At 37.5% G+C, this 22,538-nt stretch overlaps 1 protein-coding gene across 1 annotated transcript in view; it reads right to left on the bottom strand.

Annotated features, from left to right (window-relative positions):
- The window catches only part of LOC124555630 (calcium-dependent secretion activator-like), a 1,496,314-nt gene that overhangs the window by 577,251 nt on the left and 896,525 nt on the right, over positions 1–22,538 (bottom strand). Inside the window, exon 15 of the mRNA XM_047129606.1 lies at positions 9,599–9,774. Within this exon, the coding sequence (XP_046985562.1) occupies positions 9,599–9,774 (176 nt within the window). The remainder of the gene's footprint in view (positions 1–9,598; positions 9,775–22,538) is intronic.

The raw sequence follows: 22,538 nt of genomic DNA, 5'->3' as shown, positions 1-22,538 counted from the left end.
TGCTGGCCAGGGTAGTTGACTTACACCTTCTAGAGCACGTTGGGTGGCACGGGATACATGCGAACGTGCATTGTCCTGTTGGAACAGCAAGTTCCCTTGCCGGTCTAGGAATGGTAGAACGATGGGTTCGATGATGGTTTGGATGTACCGTGCACTATTCAGTGTCCCCTCGACGATCACCAGTGGTGTACGGCCAGTGTAGGAGATCGCTCCCCACACCATGATGCCGGGTGTTGGCCCTGTGTGCCCTGGTCGTATGCAGTCCTGATTGTGGCGCTCACCTGCACGGCGCCAAACACGCATACGACCATCATTGGCACCAAGGCAGAAGCGACTCTCATCGCTGAAGACGACACGTCTCCATTCGTCCCTCCATTCACGTCTGTCGCGACACCACTGGAGGCGGGCTGCACGATGTTGGGGCGTGAGCGGAAGACGGCCTAACGGTGTGCGGGACCGTAGCTCAGCTTCATGGAGACGGTTGCGAATGGTCCTCGCCGATACCCCAGGAGCAACAGTGTCCCTAATTTGCTGGGAAGTGGCGGTGCGGTCCCCTACGGCACTGCGTAGGATCCTACGGTCTTGGCGTGCATCCGTGCGTCGCTGCGGTCCGGTCCCAGGTCGACGGGCACGTGCACCTTCCGCCGACCACTGGCGACAACATCGATGTACTGTGGAGACCTCACGCCCCACGTGTTGAGCAATTCGGCGGTATGTCCACCCGGCCTCCCGCATGCCCACTATACGCCCTCGCTCAAAGTCCGTAAACTGCACATACGGTTCACGTCCACGCTGTCGCGGCATGCTACCAGTGTTAAAGACTGGGATGGAGCTCCGTATGCCACGGCAAACTGGCTGACACTGACGGCGGCGGTGCACAAATGCTGTGCAGCTAGCGCCATTCGATGGCCAACACCGCGGTTCCTGGTGTGTCCACTGTGCCGTGCGTGTGATCATTGCTTGTACAGCCCTCTCGCAGTGTCCGGAGCAAGTATGGTGGGTCTGACACACCGGTGTCAATGTGTTCTTTTTTCCATTTCCAGGAGTATATATATATATATATATATATATATAGAGAGAGAGAGAGAGAGAGAGAGAGAGAGAGAGAGAGAGAGAGAGAGAGAGAACATAATAGAGGGAAACATTCCACGTGGGAAAAATATATCTAAATACAGAGATGATGTGACTTACCAAACGAAAGCGCTGGCAGGTCGATAGACACACAAACATACACACAAAATTCAAGCTTTCGCAACCAATGGTTGCTTCATCAGGAAAGAGGGAAGGAGAGGGAAAGACGAAAGGATGTGGGTTTTAAGGGAGAGAGTAAGGAGTCATTCCAATCCCGGGAGCGGAAAGACTTACCTTAGGGGGAAGAAAGGACAGGTATACACTCGCACACACACACATATCCATCTGCACATACACAGACACAAGCAGACATTTGTAAAGGCAAAGAGTTTGGACAGAGATGTCAGTCAAGTCGGAAGTACAGAGGCAAAGGCAAGAGGCAAAGATGTTGTTGTTCCGCCTCGACTGACATCTCTGCCCAAACTCTTTGCCTTTACGAATGTCTGCTTGTGTCTGTGTATGTGTGGTTGGATATATGTGTGTGTGTGTGTGTGTGTGTGTGTGTGTGTGTGTATACCTGTCCTTTTTTCCCCCTAAGGTAAGTATTTCCGCTCCCGGGATTGGAATGACTCCTTACCCTCTCCCTTAAAACCCACATCCTTTCGTCTTTCCCTCTCCTTCCCTCTTTCCTGATGAAGCAACCGTTGGTTGTGAAAGCTTGAATTCTGTGTGTACGTTTGTATTTGTTTGTGTGTCTATCAACCTGCCAGCGTTTTCGTTTGGTAAGTCACATCATCTCTGTTTTTAGATATATATACATAGAACAGTATATGCGGAATATACATTTAGAATATATTTATCTGGAAAAGACTTAGGTAACAACTAGACATGACAACTAGCACTGAAGTGGACACACCAGGTGCACATACAGCAATATAGATGGTTTTCTAGCTTATTAGTTTATTTCTGATAAATGTTTGTTTCATACATTTCATCATATATGATGCAATTAGGTATTAATTAATGATGCTACACGTATTGGTATTAGTCAGTGTATCCCTTGAGTGGGTTTACCTTGTTAGTACCTTACTCAAGACATTTCACGCACAAGTTGCCTATATGCGGGGCTGGAGAGATATTCTGTCAGCAGCAACCTGTCAGTTTCATTCACATACACGTTCTCTCAATCACCGCCCAGCACTTTAACATGCATTAAAATGAAACAACCAGTCAGTATGTAGACCCAGAAGAACTATCTTGACCATATTTCTGAATGACATGAAAATTGTAAATTTGCACCATGTTTGAAAGTGTCCAAATGACCTACATTGTGGAAATTGGCACCATGTTTAGCATATCTGAATGACCTGAACTGCATATTAAAAGTATCCAGGAACCTGAAATGCATAAACTGGTACTATGTTCCAAAGTATCCAAATGACCTGAACTATATAAATTGGTGCCATTTCAAAACTATCCTATCATCTGAATTTTGTAAATTGGTACCATGTTCAAATGTCTCTAAATGATCCATATTTTGGAGTCACGTTTAAAAATATCAGAATGACCCGAGTTGCATAAACTGGAGCGATATCCAAAAGTATTCAAATTATATGATTTGCTTAAGTCGGAGCCACGTTTGAAAGTGTTCGAATAACCTGAACTACAGAAAACTGGCACCATCTTCAAAAGTATCTGAAAGACCAGAACTGTGTAAATTGTTGTCATGTTAAAATGATTGAAATTGTATAATTAAAACAGCACCATAGAGCTTCAATTTTGTTTTGTTTCTGTCATACCCAAAAGTATCCAAATAATATGAATTAGTTAAACAACACAGCCAATCAAAAAGTAGCCCACATTCACCATCTTAGCCATTTTCCAAAGCATCAAAATGAGTGGAATTGTGCACGTGTAACTGCCAATTAGTATGTATTCCATATAGTCTTCTATACCTCACACTTTGCCACAAGTAAATATTTCCCCATGAAAATAGTTTGTATTATAGTTTTATAACTGTACAAAACATATGTTAGCTAAAATAATAGGCTAAGCTGGCAAACTGGTGGCAGTTGTTGACAGTTCCAAACAATTAGGCAGTTTGTGTTATCATTCTATGACTGTACAATACTCATGTTGACTAAAATGATGTAAGCAGGCAAGACAATAATAACTGACACAAAAAAAATCATCAAACTAGTTACAAAAATGCTGTTTTCACACATGCTGTTTCTACCTATTCCCACATTGTTTTGCAGAACTATACATTTCTTGATGTGAAACATGTGAGGAGGAGGGCAAAGAGAGTCCAACCCTAAAACTGGTTAAAACAGTTTAATCCACTTATAGGGGGTATCAAGTTATAGTTGACCATGTGTGGGGGTATCATGTTACACATGAGCAAAGTGGCCAATTTTATTCACAGTCACCCTCTCCCCACAACTCTCCCCTCCACCATCCAAGGCTTGCCCATGCATCTAAGACACTGCCAGTGTGAGGAAAAAACAGCTGTTACCAGTTCAGTCCACTGATAAGGATTCTGGGAATCCTGCACATGCACTTCCATGTAGTACATTCAAGGTCACCCACTCTCAACATTCCCAACTTCACCTCCTGGACCAACAAGCTTCAAGCCCCCCCCCCCCCCCCCCCCCCGCACCCACTGCCCCTCCTTATCTTTTATAATTAGAGGAAATGCATCCACTTTGGCAGTATGATTATCATGAAGCACAAACAGAGTCCATCCATCCCTCTCCCAAGCAGATATCTACATGTCTACCCTATGTTAGACGTAAATACAATGTTAAAAACTACTGCATCACATTATTTAACAAATTATATCTGTCTGACAAGTTAAGTAATTTCAGCAATACATTATTTAAGAACAACTACATTCTCATTGAACGCATTAAATGTTAAACAAATTACACCAATATTAGTTGATAAATGATTTCCGCAATGCATTATTTACAACAGACACCCTCTTTTGGAGACTGTAAGTCTTAATAAAATACCAGAGCCTGATATATAAACAAATAAATTCTTGCTATGTACCAAATCTATATAATCCCTACACTACCAGTATGTGTGCATGGCATCGTAGTGTGTATATTGAACCAAACACACTGTCCATTTGGTAGAAATTCTGTAACTTAATAATGTGACAATATATTCTGCAAACTCTTGGTAAATAGCCACAAAATTCATGACATAAGACATTTTGACAATAAAGTGTGTATAAATTAATCACATCATAGCAAATTCTGTAAGCACTCTGACCACCCATTGCAATTTTACCAACTTCCTTCCCCTTTCTATAATTGTCAGCCAAAGACACTTGTAAATAGGGTATATATAATAATTAGTGCAGTGTTATATACATGGTGCAGTGCTTAAATCTGGACAACTTTCAATTTTAATTTCTCGCCATATCATAGTTCCATTGGAGATTACGACTGGTGTTCTTGAAAGCCATAGGCATCTAGTATACAGTTAGAACTATTAAATGGCCAATATGTTACAGACAAATGCAGAGTACAACTGAAGAGCTGCAATTATCAAAAGTCTTCATGCTGGGTGTTTGCCCATTGAAATAGTTCAATTCTTTGGGTACCTGAGATTAACTGTTTATGATATTGTGGCCAAGTATAATTTTTTGGAGAAGTCTGGGGCAGATTCCACTAACTTGGTGAGGGAACATCTATGACAAATTGTGTCAGTCACTGAAAGGGCTCATGTACTGATTTTGCAAGACCCAGGGCTATTACTGACGAAATTGGCATGAGTATTGAATGTCAGCAAGTGAACAATGTGTTGGATGGCAGAGCCTACACAGAATGGAAATAGCTAAGAACTTGTAAATAAAAATAGGCTTGACCACATAGACAAAATCAGAATAGAAACCAGGATTAGCAATCATAATGTCATTTTGCAACTATGGCTACAAAAGTTAATAAATTGATCAAGAAGGCTAGGAGACTGTTTCTGCTTGAAAGACCAGATAAGAAGTTGTTATCATCTCACTTAGACAGTGAACTAACATCACCTAGTTCCAGGAAGTTGGATGTAGAGGAGTCATGGGCAGTGTTTAAGCACATCCTAAATCATGATCTGCAGAGTTATGTGCCTAGCAAGTGGATAAAGGATGGAAAAGGCCCACCATGGTTTAATAACAAGATCCAGAAAACGCTGAGGAACAAGAGGCCGTTGCACTCTTAGTTCCAAACAGAATGTGGAAATGACAACAAGCAAAGGATAGCAGAGATTTGTGCATCTGTGAAAAGATCTATGCATGAAGCATACAAAAACTATCACCATCATACCTTAGGAAAAGACCTGGTTGAGAATCTGAGAAAATTCTAGTCATCAGTAAAATTGCTAAGCAACTCTAAGGCCTCCATCCAGGCCTTGTAGCCCAGTCTGGTGTGGCAGCTGGAGACAGTAAAACAGAAGCTAAAGTTTTAAATTTCACATTCAAGAAATCATTCACACAGGAGACACACACAAACATACCATCATTTAAATATTGGAGAGACTCCTATATGGATGATGTAGTAATAAACATACCCAGTGTAGAGAAACAACTGAAAGATTTGAAAGCAAATGAATCACCAGGTCTTGATGGAATCCCAGTTTAGTTTTACAAAGAATATTCTATGGTATTGGCCCCTGACCTAGCTTTCATTCATCATGAATCTCTCACCCAGTGAAAAGTCCCAAGTGACATGAAAAAAGTGCAGGCGACTCCTGTATTAAAGAACGGACCCTCAAAATTACAGACCAATATCCCTAAATTTCATTTGTTGTAGAATTCTTGAATATATTCTCAGTTTGAATACAATAAACTTTCTTGAGACTGAGAAGCTTATGTCCTCGAATAAGCAAGGTTTTAGAAAGCATCACTAGTGTGAATCTCAACTTGTCTTTTTTTCACATGATATGCTGCAAACTATGGATGAAGGGCAACATACAGATTACATATATCTAGGTTTCCAGAAAACATTTGACCTGGTGTCCCACTGCAGGCTGTTATTGAAGGTATGAGCATATAGAATAGTTTCACATATATGTGAATGATTGAAGACTTTCAGGTTGTAGAACCCAATATGTTAAGCTCAACAATGGGTGTTCATCAGATGGTATCATCAAGAATGCCTCAGGGATGTGTGATAGGACCACCATTGTTCTCTATATAGATAAATGATTTGGTGGACAGAGCAAGCAGCAGTCCACAGTTGTTTGCTGATGACACTGTGGTGTGTGGTAAGGTGTCGATGTCGAATGACTGTTGGAGGATACAAGATGACTTAGATAAAATTTCTAGTTTGTGTGATGAATGGCAGCTGACTCTAAATGTAGAAAAAAGTGATTGAAAGGGGAATGGTTAAGGAAAACAAATTTGTAATACCTGGATACAGTATTAGTAGTGTCCTGCTTGAGACAGTCACATTGTCTAAATATCTGGGCATAATGTTGCAAAGCAATATGAAATGGAACAAGCAAGTGAGAACCGTGGTAGGGAAGGCGACTGGCTGACTTTGGTTTATTGGGAGAATTTTAAGAAAGTGTGATTGATTTGTAAAGTTGACCACATACAGAACGCAGGTGCAACCTATTCTTGAGTAAGGTACTGCTTCAGTGTTTGGAAACCGTACCAGGTTGGATTAAAGGAAGACATCAAACAAACACAGTCACTTTTTCCCATTTGAGTTCATGAAGGCTCTCTGCAATACTTGCGTGCTGATTGAACCTAACTCATCCATCACAGCATTACATGAATGATTTAGATAAAGTCTTCTACAAACTTAGCTATCATAACCTAAGGAGAGTTTCACAGCATTTTCATATTTCCATAAACAACAGATTTACTGCTACCAAATAGCTTCCAAAAAGCAGGTTACATACAGATGCAAACAACTCTACAAATCATAATGCGACATATTTACATAAAGTTTAAATCATTGAGGTTATTATCAATAGCTGTTAACAAAATAAACATCAAGGAAATAAATGTTTCAAGCCCCTAAAAGTGATGACATTTGCGTGGTTCCCTAGCATTAGAGAGATAAGTAATAAAAACTATTAGAATGTGTTTAACACAGCATGAATTTTCTCTGCAGTAGCATGCTTCAATAGGCAATTTTCCTATGTTAAAAATATGGTTTGGCATGTTGTTATTCTGATTGATTATAGTATTTAAATAGTATTTATCATCAGTATTCTCACAAAATATTTGTTATATTTATGTAATTAAAGCTTAAAAATCATTAAATATCAAGAGCCAGTCATGTGATGAAAAACACTATTTTATTGGCAGATGCTCTGGTGACATCACAGGCTAAAAGTAGGACGAAGCTATACTTGTGTTGTAGTAGCATTATCTGAAGTTACAAGATTTTTACATGCATACTGCAAACGGTTTAGTTATTTAGCGATAGAAATTGCAATTACAACTTTAAAGTAACAATAGAAAGGAATTTTGTGAGTGCTGATAGTGGAATTCTTGTGAAAGTTGATGCATTTATACTCCACCCAAATAGAGCAGCAACATATGCAATGATGGACATTCCTTTCTCCACTCCCTGCAACATCATTAAACTCTCAAAACCTACGAATTTTAGAACTTTTGAAAATGGGTCTGTATATCATAACTAGATTGTTGACTATCAGCCATGAGCTATGACCCAAAGCACAAATTATTCTTGGTAAAAGTTAGCGCTGGTTTCCTGTATAGAAGGCTTCAAGAAGAGACATTGCATCTGTCAGGCATTTTGTAGTGCAATGAATGACAGATTTGAATATGGTGCAAGAGGTCACATGTCTGAATCTTGGAATGGGCATATATTTTTAAAAGTCTTAGACAAAATGTAAAAAATCATTAGCAAAATAGTTATTTTGATTGTGTGATGTATTATACATAGCTTCACATTAGTCTTAGTCTGAGAAACAGAAAACAGGGGACAAATGCATTTACTTTGTGAACAAATAATTCACCTTTTTGCAAAGCTTTGCTAATAGTGAACATATAACCACACATCCACAGTACAACAAGGTATAGCCATCTTCTCACTCATTGTCAACAACCACACTTTTTACTAGGAAACTGTATGGTATTTGTTCATCTATGTTACACCTGTGCATTGAGTTGTGCTTGAGTAGCTCAGATGGTAGAGCACTTGCCTGCGAAAGGCAAAGGTCATGAGTTCAAGTCTCAGTTTGGCACACAGTTTTAATCTGCCAGGAAAGTTTCATGGAGGAAGTGGTCTAATTAGAGAAATGACAGAATGCAAGGACCAAAAAATCATCAGGGAGGCACTCGGAGCCCCAGATTCATCATTACCATCAATATGACATGCAACTAGTGCTTCAGTGACCACAAGCACCATTAATAAGCACCTCACAGAGAGGAGTCTGAGCTCAGTGTGCCATTAGCACCATCTACCGTTGATCTCTGTACACCAACATGCTCGTTTGCAATGGTGTCAGCCATATCAGCTTGAAATCTTATTGACTGGAGTAGAATTGTCTTTAGTGATAAGTCCTGCTCTGATGAGCAGTGAAGACACATCTGGAGATGTCCCAGACAGTGGTGGGACACCAACCTGACTGTCATCCACCATACGATCTGACAACCAGGAGAGATGGTATGGGATACCGTTTTATTTCATAGAAGACCACTTTGGAATCCTGGACTTACATTTCAGTCAGGTAATGCCTGCCTGCACACGGTGACAGATTCTACTGCTTGTTTTCATGTCTGACAAATGCTACCTTGGCCAGTAACATCACCAGATCTCTCACAAATTGAGAATGTTTGGATCATTATAGGCAGAGACCTCCAATCATCTCAGTATTTTCAAGATTTAACTTGCCAGTTGGGCAGAATTTTGCATGATATCCCTCAGGTGGACACCCAACAACTCTGTCAATCAATACCAAGATGAATAACTGCTTGCATTAGGGCCAGAGTTGGACCAACATGTTACTGAGTTGCTCAATTTGTGAAGTTCTTCCTCCTGAATAAATCATCTAATTTTTCTGAAACTGTAATCAATTGAGTCATTTTATGTCTATACACATATATTACATCTACATCTACTGTTTTCTGTACCATTTAGATAATTCCTTTGTGGCACATATTATTAGTACTATTATTATTATCATTTTTTAGAGAGAGAGAGAGAGAGAGAGAGAGAGAGAGAGAGAGAGAGAGAGAGAGAGAGAGAGACAGAGAGGGGGGAGAGAGAGAGAGAGAGAGAGAGAGAGAGAGAGAGAGAGAGAGAGAGAGCATTGTAATTTGCTTTAACGAGCAGTCCAATGATCACTGAAACAAAACAAAGACTTCTGTAGCTTTGTAAGAAAGCTACCAATAAATGGTGCTGCATTCTTGAAATTTGGTTTTGAGCTGGTAACATTTAGATAAAAGCAAACAAGCCTTATATTTTGATTAGGACTCAAACTTTACATTTTTTCAGTAAATAATTCCACATGCTCTTATGCAGTAAACTTTTTTACTACTCATACTTACCACTTGAAGGTTCAATATAATCAACAGTGTATCCATCCAACTGCATCATTTCTGATGGCTCTGATTTTTTTTCTTTGTAGCTGCACATTGCAAATGTGTATTGTGAAACTTGGACTAAAACAAAGTATCTTTTCTTCCATTTTTTCCAAACAGACTTTCCAATTGCATAAAGGTACCTGTAAGAATCCATAACAACAAAATAGTTTAAAATATAAGTGACTCAGAGATTTATGTGTTAAATCATTGCACTGAATGAGTTTTGCTACAAACTAAATGTAGTATTTATCTATGCAGAATCCAAAACTCCATTACAGCCAACAACAGAATATTCACGGGTTACTGCAATAGTCAAAACTCGTACATGTTTCCTGCCTGATGTGTCAAATCACCAATAACAGTATAATTTGTAAACCAATTCAAACAGTAGCACTTCGTGTGAACACAGTGTCATTTTCATATAAGTGGCCACTTATTCTAGCTAACATTTGTAAATTATTTAAAATGTGGCAACTAGTTGCTTAACAAGAAGATGCCTAAATAAATACATCCTAAGTGGAAGAATGCTGCCTTCATTCAGTAATTTTAGGTGCTTTATGTGCATCAATGAAAATTCCAGAGTCTAAATATTTATTGAAAAATGATAGAAGATCCTTGAGAGATAATTTATATATTTCCTACCACTACTTATGTACTTAGGGAAATCTAACACATCTCCTATAATATCCTTGGGATTGATAACATTCCAGTTGAAGGGATACCTTCTTCTAAACAGGATGTCATAAATCAGGTATAATAAGTATGTACCAATAGGTTTGATTTTTTTTCCAAACAAATTTTCTTAAGTTATGAAGTAAACATCAGCCCTCTTGAATCCAGAAATATGTCTTGTACGTGAATTGGTGAATTTTTTGCCTGATAATATCCCATACCGCATCACCTTTATTAGGAACATAAAAGACAGTTTTCTGGTAGGTTTAATTTGTCTATGTAGTCTGAGCATCTGCTCCATACCATGAGCCAGATCATCAACTTATTATTTCAACAAATCATGCATATTTCTAGTTTTGATTGATGGTAAACAAAAGTACCATAAATCATTGAATGTGCAAGACTTCCATCAGCACATATGACGTCATACATATTTATTGAAGAATTAACAATAATATTATCCAAGCAAGCCCTGTGTCATGTGAACTGAGGTTCGTACAATGTCAATCAACTTATTTCAAGACAGTGAAAAACGTTCTTTTACCACCATAGTTGGTGTTTTCCATTTTTATCTCAAATTTCCACAGATAATGACTGTTTTATTTTAGAATTTTCCTCATAAGTACACTACTCTTTGGAAGAAGTGAAACATTCAAAATCAATGGTTTGCAACATGCCACAGCAAGAGAGTGTGGGTAACAGCAGAACCATAATATGTTATTTAAATGACTGAGAAGTTGTGTGCACATAGGCCTGACAGCACCATCTTTTATGTGACCAGACAGGTCAGTGTTACACAATGCTTGGTCATTACAGAGCCATCATACAAAGTGGAAATGTGTAACCAAGAGCCACTATGCCTTGCTGACAACACAGGGTGGAATATTAGCTTGTGAGTGCATTCAAAAAGGGCAGAACAATTGGCCTTCAGGAGGCAGATCTATTGTTTATTGACACTGCAGCTCATACAAGGTATGCTGCTTCAAGAGTGAGGTATATGTCAAATCAGTGGAGAGAAGAGGGGTGTACACAGTGCTGACAGGGTACGGGATGACACAACGTGACAACTGCACGAAATTACTACCATCTTGTCCCCTTGACTGTAATGGACAGAACAGCTTTGTCCACAGTGTTGGTGTGATGTTTGAGCACTGAAATAAGTGTAGACATATCTAAATTGATAGTTTGATACCATCCTCTGAGGACTGTACTGAGGCATGCATGCCATTGCATTGGCTTCCATTTACCAGAACCCACCAATGCAGCAAACTGTAATGGGCATATGAACACCGACATTAGTGTGCTGAGTGGCTTTGTTTACAGATGAGTCCCACTTAAATTTGTCTTGCAGTCATGGCTGCATATATGTTTCACACTGCCACAGTCAACGCAGTTGGACAGACTGAATTGTTGAGTGGCATAATGGACAAATGCCAAGTATGATGGTTTGGCCACCACTGCCTATAACATGTGAGCTCACCTCCTGCATATTGAGTGCAGTTTGAATAGCTACTGCTACAGCCCAAGGCACAGCTCCTCCTGCAGTTTCTTCCACATGAAATATTTCAGCAGTACAATGCCCATCTATATGTCGTGAGGAATGTGTGTGCCTTCTTCAAAGACTGACAGGCATGACTGCTTCCCTGGCCTGCTCATTCAACTGATATGTTTCCCATTGAATATGTCTGGAATATGATGGGATGGTATCTTATTTGCCCATGTCCTCCTGTAGCAGCAGCTGATCCTTCGTGGATGTGCTTATTAACTGCACGGCAGAGTATTCCCCAACAGCGTATTTAGGTACTCCTTGATTCCGTGCCTTGACATCTAGTGTGTCTGATTGAGGCATGTGGTAGCACTACTATGTGCTGAATTCCCACAGTCAAAGAGCATGGACAGTCAGTAATGCTAATCACTTGTTTACTTTCATGTCCTTAATTGGTGAAACAAATTTCATTGTGATCATGTCTCTTGGTCTTGAAGTTTCTAATTTTCCAAACAGTAGTGTATATGAGGCAGGTAAAATACACTCAGACATCAAGAAGAATATAATAATTCTAATTTTAAAAAAGACTGGTGCTCACAGTTATGTTTATAAGGAAATTAACATTTCAAAAAGCCATGACTGCAAAATACTTACACAAATGATTTTTAGAATAATGGAAAAACTCGTAGAAGTCAGTTTGGGTTACAGAGAAGTGCAAGAACTTGCAAGGCAATGTTGATCCTATGATGTATCTTAGAAGATATGTTAAAGAAATGCAAATCTATGTTTGTAGCATTTGCAGATTCTGAGAAAGAATTGGCAACATTTTCAGGATTACATTCTTTGAAATTCTGAAAACACAGGGAAGGGAAAGTTATCTATAACTGGTACAAAAACAGATCATCAGGTATAAGATTCTAAGATGGCGGCGCGCATTGATGTAGTAATAAATCGCTCAGTAAACTATGAGTATTTAGCGTCTGCAAAGTGCATATCGTGTGATAAAATAGTAAAAAGCGGTATTAGAACTTGCCCAGTGATGCATATGTGGTATCATCCACACTGCTTTGCGAAAGTAAATCTCGAAAACATATTGTGTGCTTGTGGAACAAAGTGCAACGGTTATCTAGATGCGACTGGAATGTATCATGAAAATCGCGAAACCAATGTATTAGAAACACTGCAGAAAGAACTTCAAGCCACAAGACGACATGCTCTGCTACTGGAAAGCATGATCAAAAACCTTTCTGAACCGCTACATAAGGAAAAAGTTCGAAATTTGTACAGTGATGTTGTTTTAAATATTTGTACTAACAAAAGAAATGATGCTCCATTGAAGAAGAGTGAACATGAAAAATGTTAAACAGTAAACAAAGGTAAGAGTGAACATGAAAAATGTGAAACAGTAAATACAGGTAACCTACAAAGTGCTTCTGAACACTTCTCGTGTAATTTAAAAATGGTTAAGAAAAATGACTGCAGTATGTTGAAAACACACACGAACATGAGTCAGCCTACAAATAACAAAAAACAGGTGCTGTTACTTTCAGATAGTCACGGTAGGAACTGTGCAAAAGTACTGAATGAAATTTCAACAACCAGCTGTAAATTTACATCTTTTATTAAGCCAAATGCTATATTCAAAGAAACAACATGCAATATACAAAACAAAATGTCTAGTCTAGGACAAAATGATTATGTTGTCGTCTTAGCTGGTGCAAACGATATCAATGGATCAAAACGTGGTTTTATGACATCACTAGATGAAACGATCGAAATAACTAGGCACACACAACTAATTCTATGTACAATACCATATACATATGACATGCCAAATGAAAACTGCAAAATCTACCAAATGAACAGTTACTTGTTGCAGAAGGCATCTTACAGTGAACACATCAGAGTTTTAGAGGTAAATAGCTTCCTCCAAGGGAAAGACTTCACTAGGCATGGGTTTCACTTACATAAAAATGGGAAAAAGAAACTGTGTGTTAATCTGCTGAATGGCATCAAAAGCCCACTGGTAACAAGAAGTGCCATAAAACGTGTTACACCAGGACATCAAACATATTTGTGGTCAAATGAAGCTAATTTGGTGGACAATCTCAGAAGAATGAGCAATACTGCAGCTGAACCAACAGCAACACCAGGAGCTGAAGAGCCATCAGTAACAACAACAAATGTGAATATGCAGTCAGAGTCATCAAGGAAAACACCAGAAACAGTTTTAGAAAAGAAGAAGGTATCCACAGTCAGCACTAAGTCACCACCAACATCCTATGCAAATATCTCGTCAAGTGCCACAAATCAGTCAGCCCACGACATCCAAGTGGAATCAGCAAAAAATGTGCAGCCACACTCCAAATCAGTACCACTGGAAACTGATCTTCAACACGAAAACACAGACCTCCAGCCTACAGCCAGGATTTTTTTATGGGCAAGAACGCCAGTAGCTCCCTGCTAGCAGCAAACCAAAGGAAAACAGGTGCAGAGCAAAATCTTCATGAACCAAACCTACAAGAAAACCTGGTGAGTGGTGTCAAAAATCATTCCATTGGGAAACAGTCACTATTATCCTTTAAAATATTACCCCATAATGTGCAGTCAATGTTTAATAAGTTACTAGAAATAGATCTCTTCCTAAAAACAAAGCCCCACTTAGATGTTCTCTGTATTACTGAACACTGGTTAACAGAAGACAAAATTAAAAAATGCCAGTTGGCGAATTTACTCTAGCTGGTTATTCTTGTTGGAACAAAGTAAGGGAGGTGGAACAGCAACATATGTCAAAAAATATTTAAGATACAAAAGCCTCACAAAGTACAATAATATGCAAATAGAAACAGACTTTGAATTCTCCTTAATTATCTTAACAGACTATAACCTATTGATACTGAATGTATATAGAGTCCCTGATGGGAACATCCAAACCTTCAAACACTCCCTCAAAGCACTACTCACAAAAATTCACTCACTAAACAAAAATCTATTAATAAGTGGAGACTTTAATATTGACTTCCTCACACCTGGAAAAAACAAAGATGAATTGTTGAATACTACAAATTCATTCGACCTATCCCCAACTGTAAACACACCAACCACGATCACAAAAAATTCAAATACAGCTATAGATCAGATTTTCATAAAGACAGACAAACTACACCACTCAATCGAAGTCATCAGCACAGGTTACAGTGACCATGAATCCCAAATACTAACAGCGAATTTAAATTACATAGGACAGTATCCCACAATAACCAAAATGCAAAGGCAATTTAATGATGATAATATAAGGCTTTTTAACTATCTGTTAACGGCTGAAAACTGGGCAGAGGTCTATAAAGTAAATGATGTAAACTACATATTTAATTCCTTCCATGAAACATTTCTCCACCACTTCAATACTGCATTTCCACTGAAATCCAGGAAAATTGGAAACAAACACACAAACTCATGGGTAACAAAAGGGATAAGGATTTCCAGCCAAAAAAAGCATGACTTAAAAAATCACATGAAACACCATGATGTCGATGATCAGTTTAGGTCATATTGTAAGACCTATTTTGCAATCTACAGAAAAGTTATCCAACAAGCAAAAAAATTATACAATGATAAATTTATTAAGGAATCTAACAATAAAATGAAAGGCTTGTGGACAGTTGTAAAAAAATGAAACAAACAGTAAGCAGCAGGTTATAAACAAAACATTAAAACTAAACCTAAATGAAGAAGTCACATCAGATCCCCAAAAAATAGTAAATGGTTTTAATGACTATTTTAGCAAAATAGCAGAAAACCTGATAAAGAACAACTGTTACAGACCAAATACTCAACACCAAACACTAATAGAAACCATACCAGTACAGGCATCAATGTTTCTTCACAAAGTCTCCAATACTGAAGTACTTACAGCTATAAAAGGACTAAAGAATAAGTACTCCAGTGGTAGTGACAACATTCCTGATTTAATTGTAAAGAAATGTGGAGAATCCATTGTACAACCCCTAACCCACATAATAAATGCATCCTTTACAAATGGAGTTTTCCCTGACCTACTAAAGACTTCTAAAATTACCCCACTTCACAAAAAGGGCTCTAAAAATGATGTAGCCAATTACAGGCCCATAGCACAACTCAGCTCATTCTCAAAAATATTTGAAAAATTATTTTACACCAGATTGGAAGACTGTACTAATAAACTATCCTTATTGACAAAACACCAGCATGGTTTTAGAAAGCAAAAGACAACTACCACAGCTATTTATGAGTATTTCAACAAAACCTTAAAAGCACTGGATAATAAGGAAATCACTACTGGTATCTTTTTAGATTTATCCAAAGCCTTTGATGTAATTGACCATACCATACTCCTTAAGAAGTTAGCAAATAAAGGTATAAGAGGAATTGCAAACAAATGGTTAGAATCTTACCTGTCAAACAGATTTCAAAAAATTGAAATTAATTTTGAAAAAAAGAATACAACCCACCCATCGATCTACTGTCCACACCTCTGACACAATACCCATTAGATATTGTGAGCCACAAGGCTCAATCCTGGGACCAATACTGTTTCTGCTATACATTGATGATATAAGCACGAAGATTGCTACAGGACATACCACACTATTTGCCAATGACACAAGTATACTAATAACGGGTACTGATACAGAGGACCACAACCAAAAAATTAAACCGCTTATGTCATCACTCAGCAAATGGTTCAACGAGAACAAACTGATTATAAACATACAGAAAACAACGTACATCAACTTCAGACTCTCATCCCAAAAACAAGAAGTGCCTGATGTGATTCTAAATAACCAAGGGCTTATGTGTGTGGACTCTGTCAAGTTTCTTGGCATATGGCTTGAAGGAAATCTTAAGTGGGAGACTCACACAAATTAAATCTCAAAAAAGCTCTCAACTGTGTGTTACATTTTAAGGATACTCAAAAAATCAGTCACAAAATCTGTTCTCATACATGTATATTATGCTTACTTCCATTCTACATTACAGTATGGAATCATATTTTGGGGGAACTCACCTGGAGGTAGATATACTTTCAAAATGCAAAAACAGGCAATGCGCATAATATGTAATATAAGACATAACGAATCATGCAGACAACATTTCAAAACAAATGGCGTTATGACACTGCCCTCTGCTTACATTTATAATATCGTCTCATTTGTCAAGTCATACCTGTTAAACAATGACTGCACACTAATATTCAATGGAGATATTCATAACTATGCAACAAGGCAGCAATCTGACCTACATATGATTCAGTCCAGAACTACCTGCTACCAAAAAAGTGTTTTAAATGTTGGGATACAAATGTATAATAATTTACCCAATGAGATCAAAGCAACAAAGAACCCAAGAGCCTTCTCACATAAGTTAAAAAAATATCTCTTGGACCATTGTTTTTATGCAGTTGATCATTTTTTTGAAAGGGGTTAAAAATGTAAACAATATGATAAATATTCAATTAGGTCTGAAAATTATATACTGTGCATGTCTATGAAATATACTGGATTATTATATACTGTGCATGTCTATGAAATACACTGGACTACTTTACTATTACATTTGTATTGGCTGTTTGTATTTTGCCATACAACATTTGTATTTACTATTTTGTTAAAGATAGCTAACTTCCTCATTGCAAAATAATGTAAAATCAATTATTAAATATTACTTGTAAATATGTTCCCTTGACCTGTCCAATATCGTATGTACAACCTTACAATTCTATGATTTGTATTAACTGTTTTGTTTAAGATAGATAATTTCCTTGCTACAAAATAATGTAAAAATCAATTTGTAAAAATTACTTGTAAATAGCTCTCTTGACCTATCCAATATCATATGGACAGCTGTCTTATACTATGATTGCCTGGATCAATAAAAATACTATACAATACAAAAGACATGAAAGATAAGCATTAGTTCAGGAAGGAGTGAGACAGGACTGTAGCATATTCCAATGTTATTCAATCAGTACATTGAGAAAAATGCAAAGCAAAAGAGCATTAAATTTCAGGGAGGTGAAATAGAAATGTTGTTGTCTGATGACACTCTCTCAAAGATGTAAACATCTTTGAAGAGCAGTTGAATGGAAAGGTTGGTGTCTTGAAAGGAGGTTACAAAAATACACCAACAAAGGTAAAACAAGGGTAATGGAGTAGATCTGAATTAAAGTGATGGTGCTAATGGAATTCAATAACAAATTTAGACACTACAAGTAGCAGATGAGTTTTGATATTTGGGTACCAAAATGATTGATAAAGGATAAAGTAAAAGTGCTTTAAAACACAGGATAACAGCAGCATAAAAATAATTTCTGAAAAAGAAATGTCTGTTAATGTCAAATATAACATCAAAGTCTAGGAACATTTTTCTGAGGAATGATACAATAGATTAGTAGAGTGGGAATGGGGAATAAAAGACCTTGCAGAATTAAATTCAGGACATATATTTTACTGCAGAGAAACACAACAATGGAAGAAATCAGGTATAGGGTGGTGTATATTAGAGCATAAAAGTAGGGAATAACAGATAGGATAGCAACATTTGTTTAAAACAAAGTGAAAGGTATTCTAAGTAAAAAAATTGTATGTCTATGCACAGATATGCTCACATTCTGAACAGGAGGGAGAAGATATCTATGAAATACCATTAAAGGTAAGGGAATGAGAGAAAATCCGCCTACCATACGACTATGGGAAATTTTTATTCAGATACAGTACATGACAGGAATTATTTCTGAAATATTCATGGGAAATATTTGGTGACAGAGGCTGCACATTAGTAAAATTTACTAAGAATAACAATATGTATATTCCTAACATATGCTAATAGGAACAAATGTATTTGAAAAGTATCTAGTGGAAATTAAATTGAAACTGATAATATTTTATTAAATAACACAGAAATGGTACTGTATATGAGGGTATAAAAACGATTTCAAAATTGCAAGTGAATGTAGACTTTTAAGATGTAAACTAAAAAGAGATTCAAAGCTAGAAATGAAGATTTATTTGGAAAAAATTCAGAAATGTGGATGATAACCATGTATTTAAGTAGAGGGAGATGTAGCATTTTGAAAAATAAAGAATGACATACACAGAAAAACGATGATTATTAGATGAAGGTACAAATAAAAAGATAAAGAATGGTTGATTAAGTGTAGAAGTTAAAGAAAAGATCTCCATTAGGTCACTATTAAAGAGAGAAGTCGACATTTGTAAATGTCTCAGAGAAAATATGAAAATACACAATTAAGTCTAGAAAGAGAAATAATAAAAATAATTTAAGTATGGAGGATAGTAAACAGAAACTCATGTTAGTCAATGTATGAAGAAATGAAAGGTGTATTTAAATAATGGTATTGCACTAGAAATGGTAGAAGCTGGAGGAAAAGTAACACAAAAGAAACTTGCTACTCTCTTTACAGAAAAGATTGCAGAGTAAGACAGTTCCTGAAAACTTGAAAAATGCTATATGTGCTCTAAAACATAAAAAAACTGCAGACCTATCAGTCTCCTCTCCATAATGAATGAGGTTGTCACTACACACATGGATAAAAATAAGATTTTTATCAAATAATGGAAAAGTTTGGAATTATGTACCAATTTAGCAAACTGCGCAATTTAAATATCATTAATGAATTTAATTTTTAGTAAAATAATGAAAATGATGGAATAACCTGTCTCGCGACCATCTTAGATGGAGCGCTAGTTCAGTAAGAGAAGGATTGTGCAGAAAATGACTTTGGCCTTGTTGAAGGAGCCAACAGTGCATTTACCTGAAGCAGTTTAGAAACACACTGGATAATCTAAATTTTAACAGTTCAATAATGAAATGATCTACAATTCCAGTGAATACAAATCTGATGTCTCAGCTATTACACTACCTTCCTGTACCCTCATACAAGGTGCTGAGCACTATCTGACTTTCTTACTTCTAATAAATTTTGCTAATCTTCATTTTTACTTTTCTTTATTACAAAAGTGTGGATTCCTCAAAACTCAAACAGGGATAACCTCCACCATGATGACCAGCTTCTGAACCCCTCCACCAACTCAACACTTCACTATAATTACATGTGAGAAGCATTGTATGGCAGATAGGCAAAAACTTTTTTATTCATTTGGCTTTTGTTCAATGGTTATTCTTGACGGTGATTTCAAAATGAATGTGTCATGGTCAGTCTTGGCAAAACTGTGATGTTTTCTCTTTTTTCACAGAATCTTTCAAATATAAAGTTTAGTTTGGAGCCAAGTGGAGGGTCTCGACCAAAGGCTTCATTGACTCTGTGACAGTTTTGGCTGCAGGTCCCAGGATCTGCATTGTCAGGTGGGGAACTGTAGGACTCCCCTTGACAGATGTTAGGGGCATTGTATAACATAGCAGCTACTTAGGCAGGTACTAGTTTGAGATACTCAGATGAAGACTCAGAAGGTGACAAGTAGATAGAAAAATCAGACCACATTCGAATGTCAAAATTTTATCAGTAAATTGCAAATTATTCACAACAAATTTCCTGATTGAGCTGCCCTCCAGGAAATTTTTCATACTTAGATTATTCTTGGGAATATGTGCTGGCTGAAACCTGAATTAGAAAGCATTTAGATATTTAGTAAGTCACAGAATGTACATTGGAAAGACAGATTAGATGCCGTAGGATGAGGAGTGTTCATTGCAACTGACAAAAATGTTATCTCTATCAAGGTTGAATTTGAGCATGACAGTGAAGTTATCTGTTCACCTGCAATAGGTCTATGTAGAATCAACTGAAGTGTTAAATGTTTTCTCTGGCCAGCCAAGTCCAATGTAACAGTTTCAGTATCATTCAAAGAATGTCTAGGTTCAGTAGTGCAGAAATATCCAGATCTTCCTATATTAGTTGGAGGAATCTTTAATCTACTGAGTATGGACTGAGATGTCTAAGGATTAATTGCAGGGGATAACAAACAGACAGTCTTGCAAATTACTTTTTAACGTGTTTTGCAAAATGTGTTTTGAGCAACTATTTCTACAGTCCATACACAAAGGTAATATTTTAGACCTTGTAGCTATATACAGACCTGACCTTATTAACAGTATTAGTATGGAGACAGGGATTACTGATCATGATATCATTGTAGTAACTATGTTTTCTAAAGTTAATAAATCAACCAAGAAGGCTAAGAAAGTATTTCTGCTAGAAAGAGCAGATAAGCAGTTGCTAACATCTCACTTAAACAATGAACTGACATCATTTAGTTCCAGTATGATGGATACAAATGAATTATGGGCAATGTTTAAACAGATTATAAATTGTGCTCTGGAGAAGAACGTCCTGAGTAAGTGGATCAAGAATGGGAAAGACCCACTGTGGTTTAACAACAAAGTTCAGAAAATGCTGAGGAAGTCAAGGCTGTTGCACTCTTGGTTCAAAAGTGAACATGCAAATGATGACAGGCTAAAGACAGTAGAGATTCATGCATCTTTAAAAACATTGGTGCATGAGGCATACAGCAATTGCCACCATCATATCTTGGCAAAATATCTTGCAGCAAACCCAAGAAAATTTTGTTGCTATGTAGAATCGCTAAGAAGATCTAAGACTTTTATCCAGTCACTCATTGACCAGTCTGGTGTGGTGGTTGAAGATGGCAAAATGAAAGCCAAATGGGAATGAAGGCTTTCTTGGCAAGTTTCGGTGATGAACTCTTGTTGGGTTATCATTCAAATCAAGGCATCATTCTGCAGCAATGTTTCAACATGTCTCCTACTCATCATCTTTGCCTGAAGATGACAAGTAGGAAAGTTGTCAAAACATTGACACAGAATGATGCCTAAACTCACCTGCTAACTCAAGATAACTTCATCAAGGGAATTCATAGTTTTAATTCTTGCATTTAAGAAATCATTCATGCAGCAGAATCATACAAATACACAGTCATTTTCTCTGTCATAGAGAAACAACTGAAAGAGTTGAAAACAAGTGAGTTAGCAGTTCTGAATATAATCCCAATTCAGTTTTACCGAAAGTACTCTACAGTGTTGATCCTTTACTTAGCTTGCATTTATCATGAATCTCTCACCCAGTGCAAAGTCCCAAGTGAATGGAAAGAAGTGAAAGTGAGTACTGTATCTTAGAAGGGTAAAAGATTGGACCTGTAAATTTACGGACCAATGTCCTTAACATCAGTGTGCTGCAGAATTCTTGATCATATTCTCAGCTTGAATATAATACATTTCCTTGACACGAAATAAGCCTCTGCTCACAAACCAGCACGGTTTTACAAAGCATTCCTCATGCAACAGTCAGCTTTTCCTCTGTGAACTATGGATGAAGAGCAACAGCAAGATTCCATATTCGGTGATTCCTGAAAATCATTTGACATGGTGCCTTGCAGCAGACTGTTAACAAAGGGACAAGCATATAGAATAGGTTCCCAGATATGTGAGTGGCTCGAAGACTTCTTACATAACAGAAGCCAGTATGATGTCCTTGACAGTGAATGTTCGCCAGAGACAAAGGTCTCATCATGAGTGCCCCAGAAGTGTGACAGCACTGCTATTATTTTCTATATACATAAATCATCTGGCTGACAGGGTGAACAGCAATCTGCAGATGTTTGCTGATGATGCTATGCTATATCGGAAGGTGTCATCATTGAGTAACTGTAGGAAGATACAAGATGACTTGTTGGAAATTTGTAGTTGGTGTGATGAATGGCAGCTAGCTCA

The sequence above is a fragment of the Schistocerca americana genome, chromosome X (assembly GCF_021461395.2).
Source record: "Schistocerca americana isolate TAMUIC-IGC-003095 chromosome X, iqSchAmer2.1, whole genome shotgun sequence".
Taxonomy (NCBI): Eukaryota; Metazoa; Arthropoda; class Insecta; order Orthoptera; family Acrididae; genus Schistocerca; species Schistocerca americana.
This window is presented reverse-complemented; position numbering and strand designations above follow the sequence as displayed.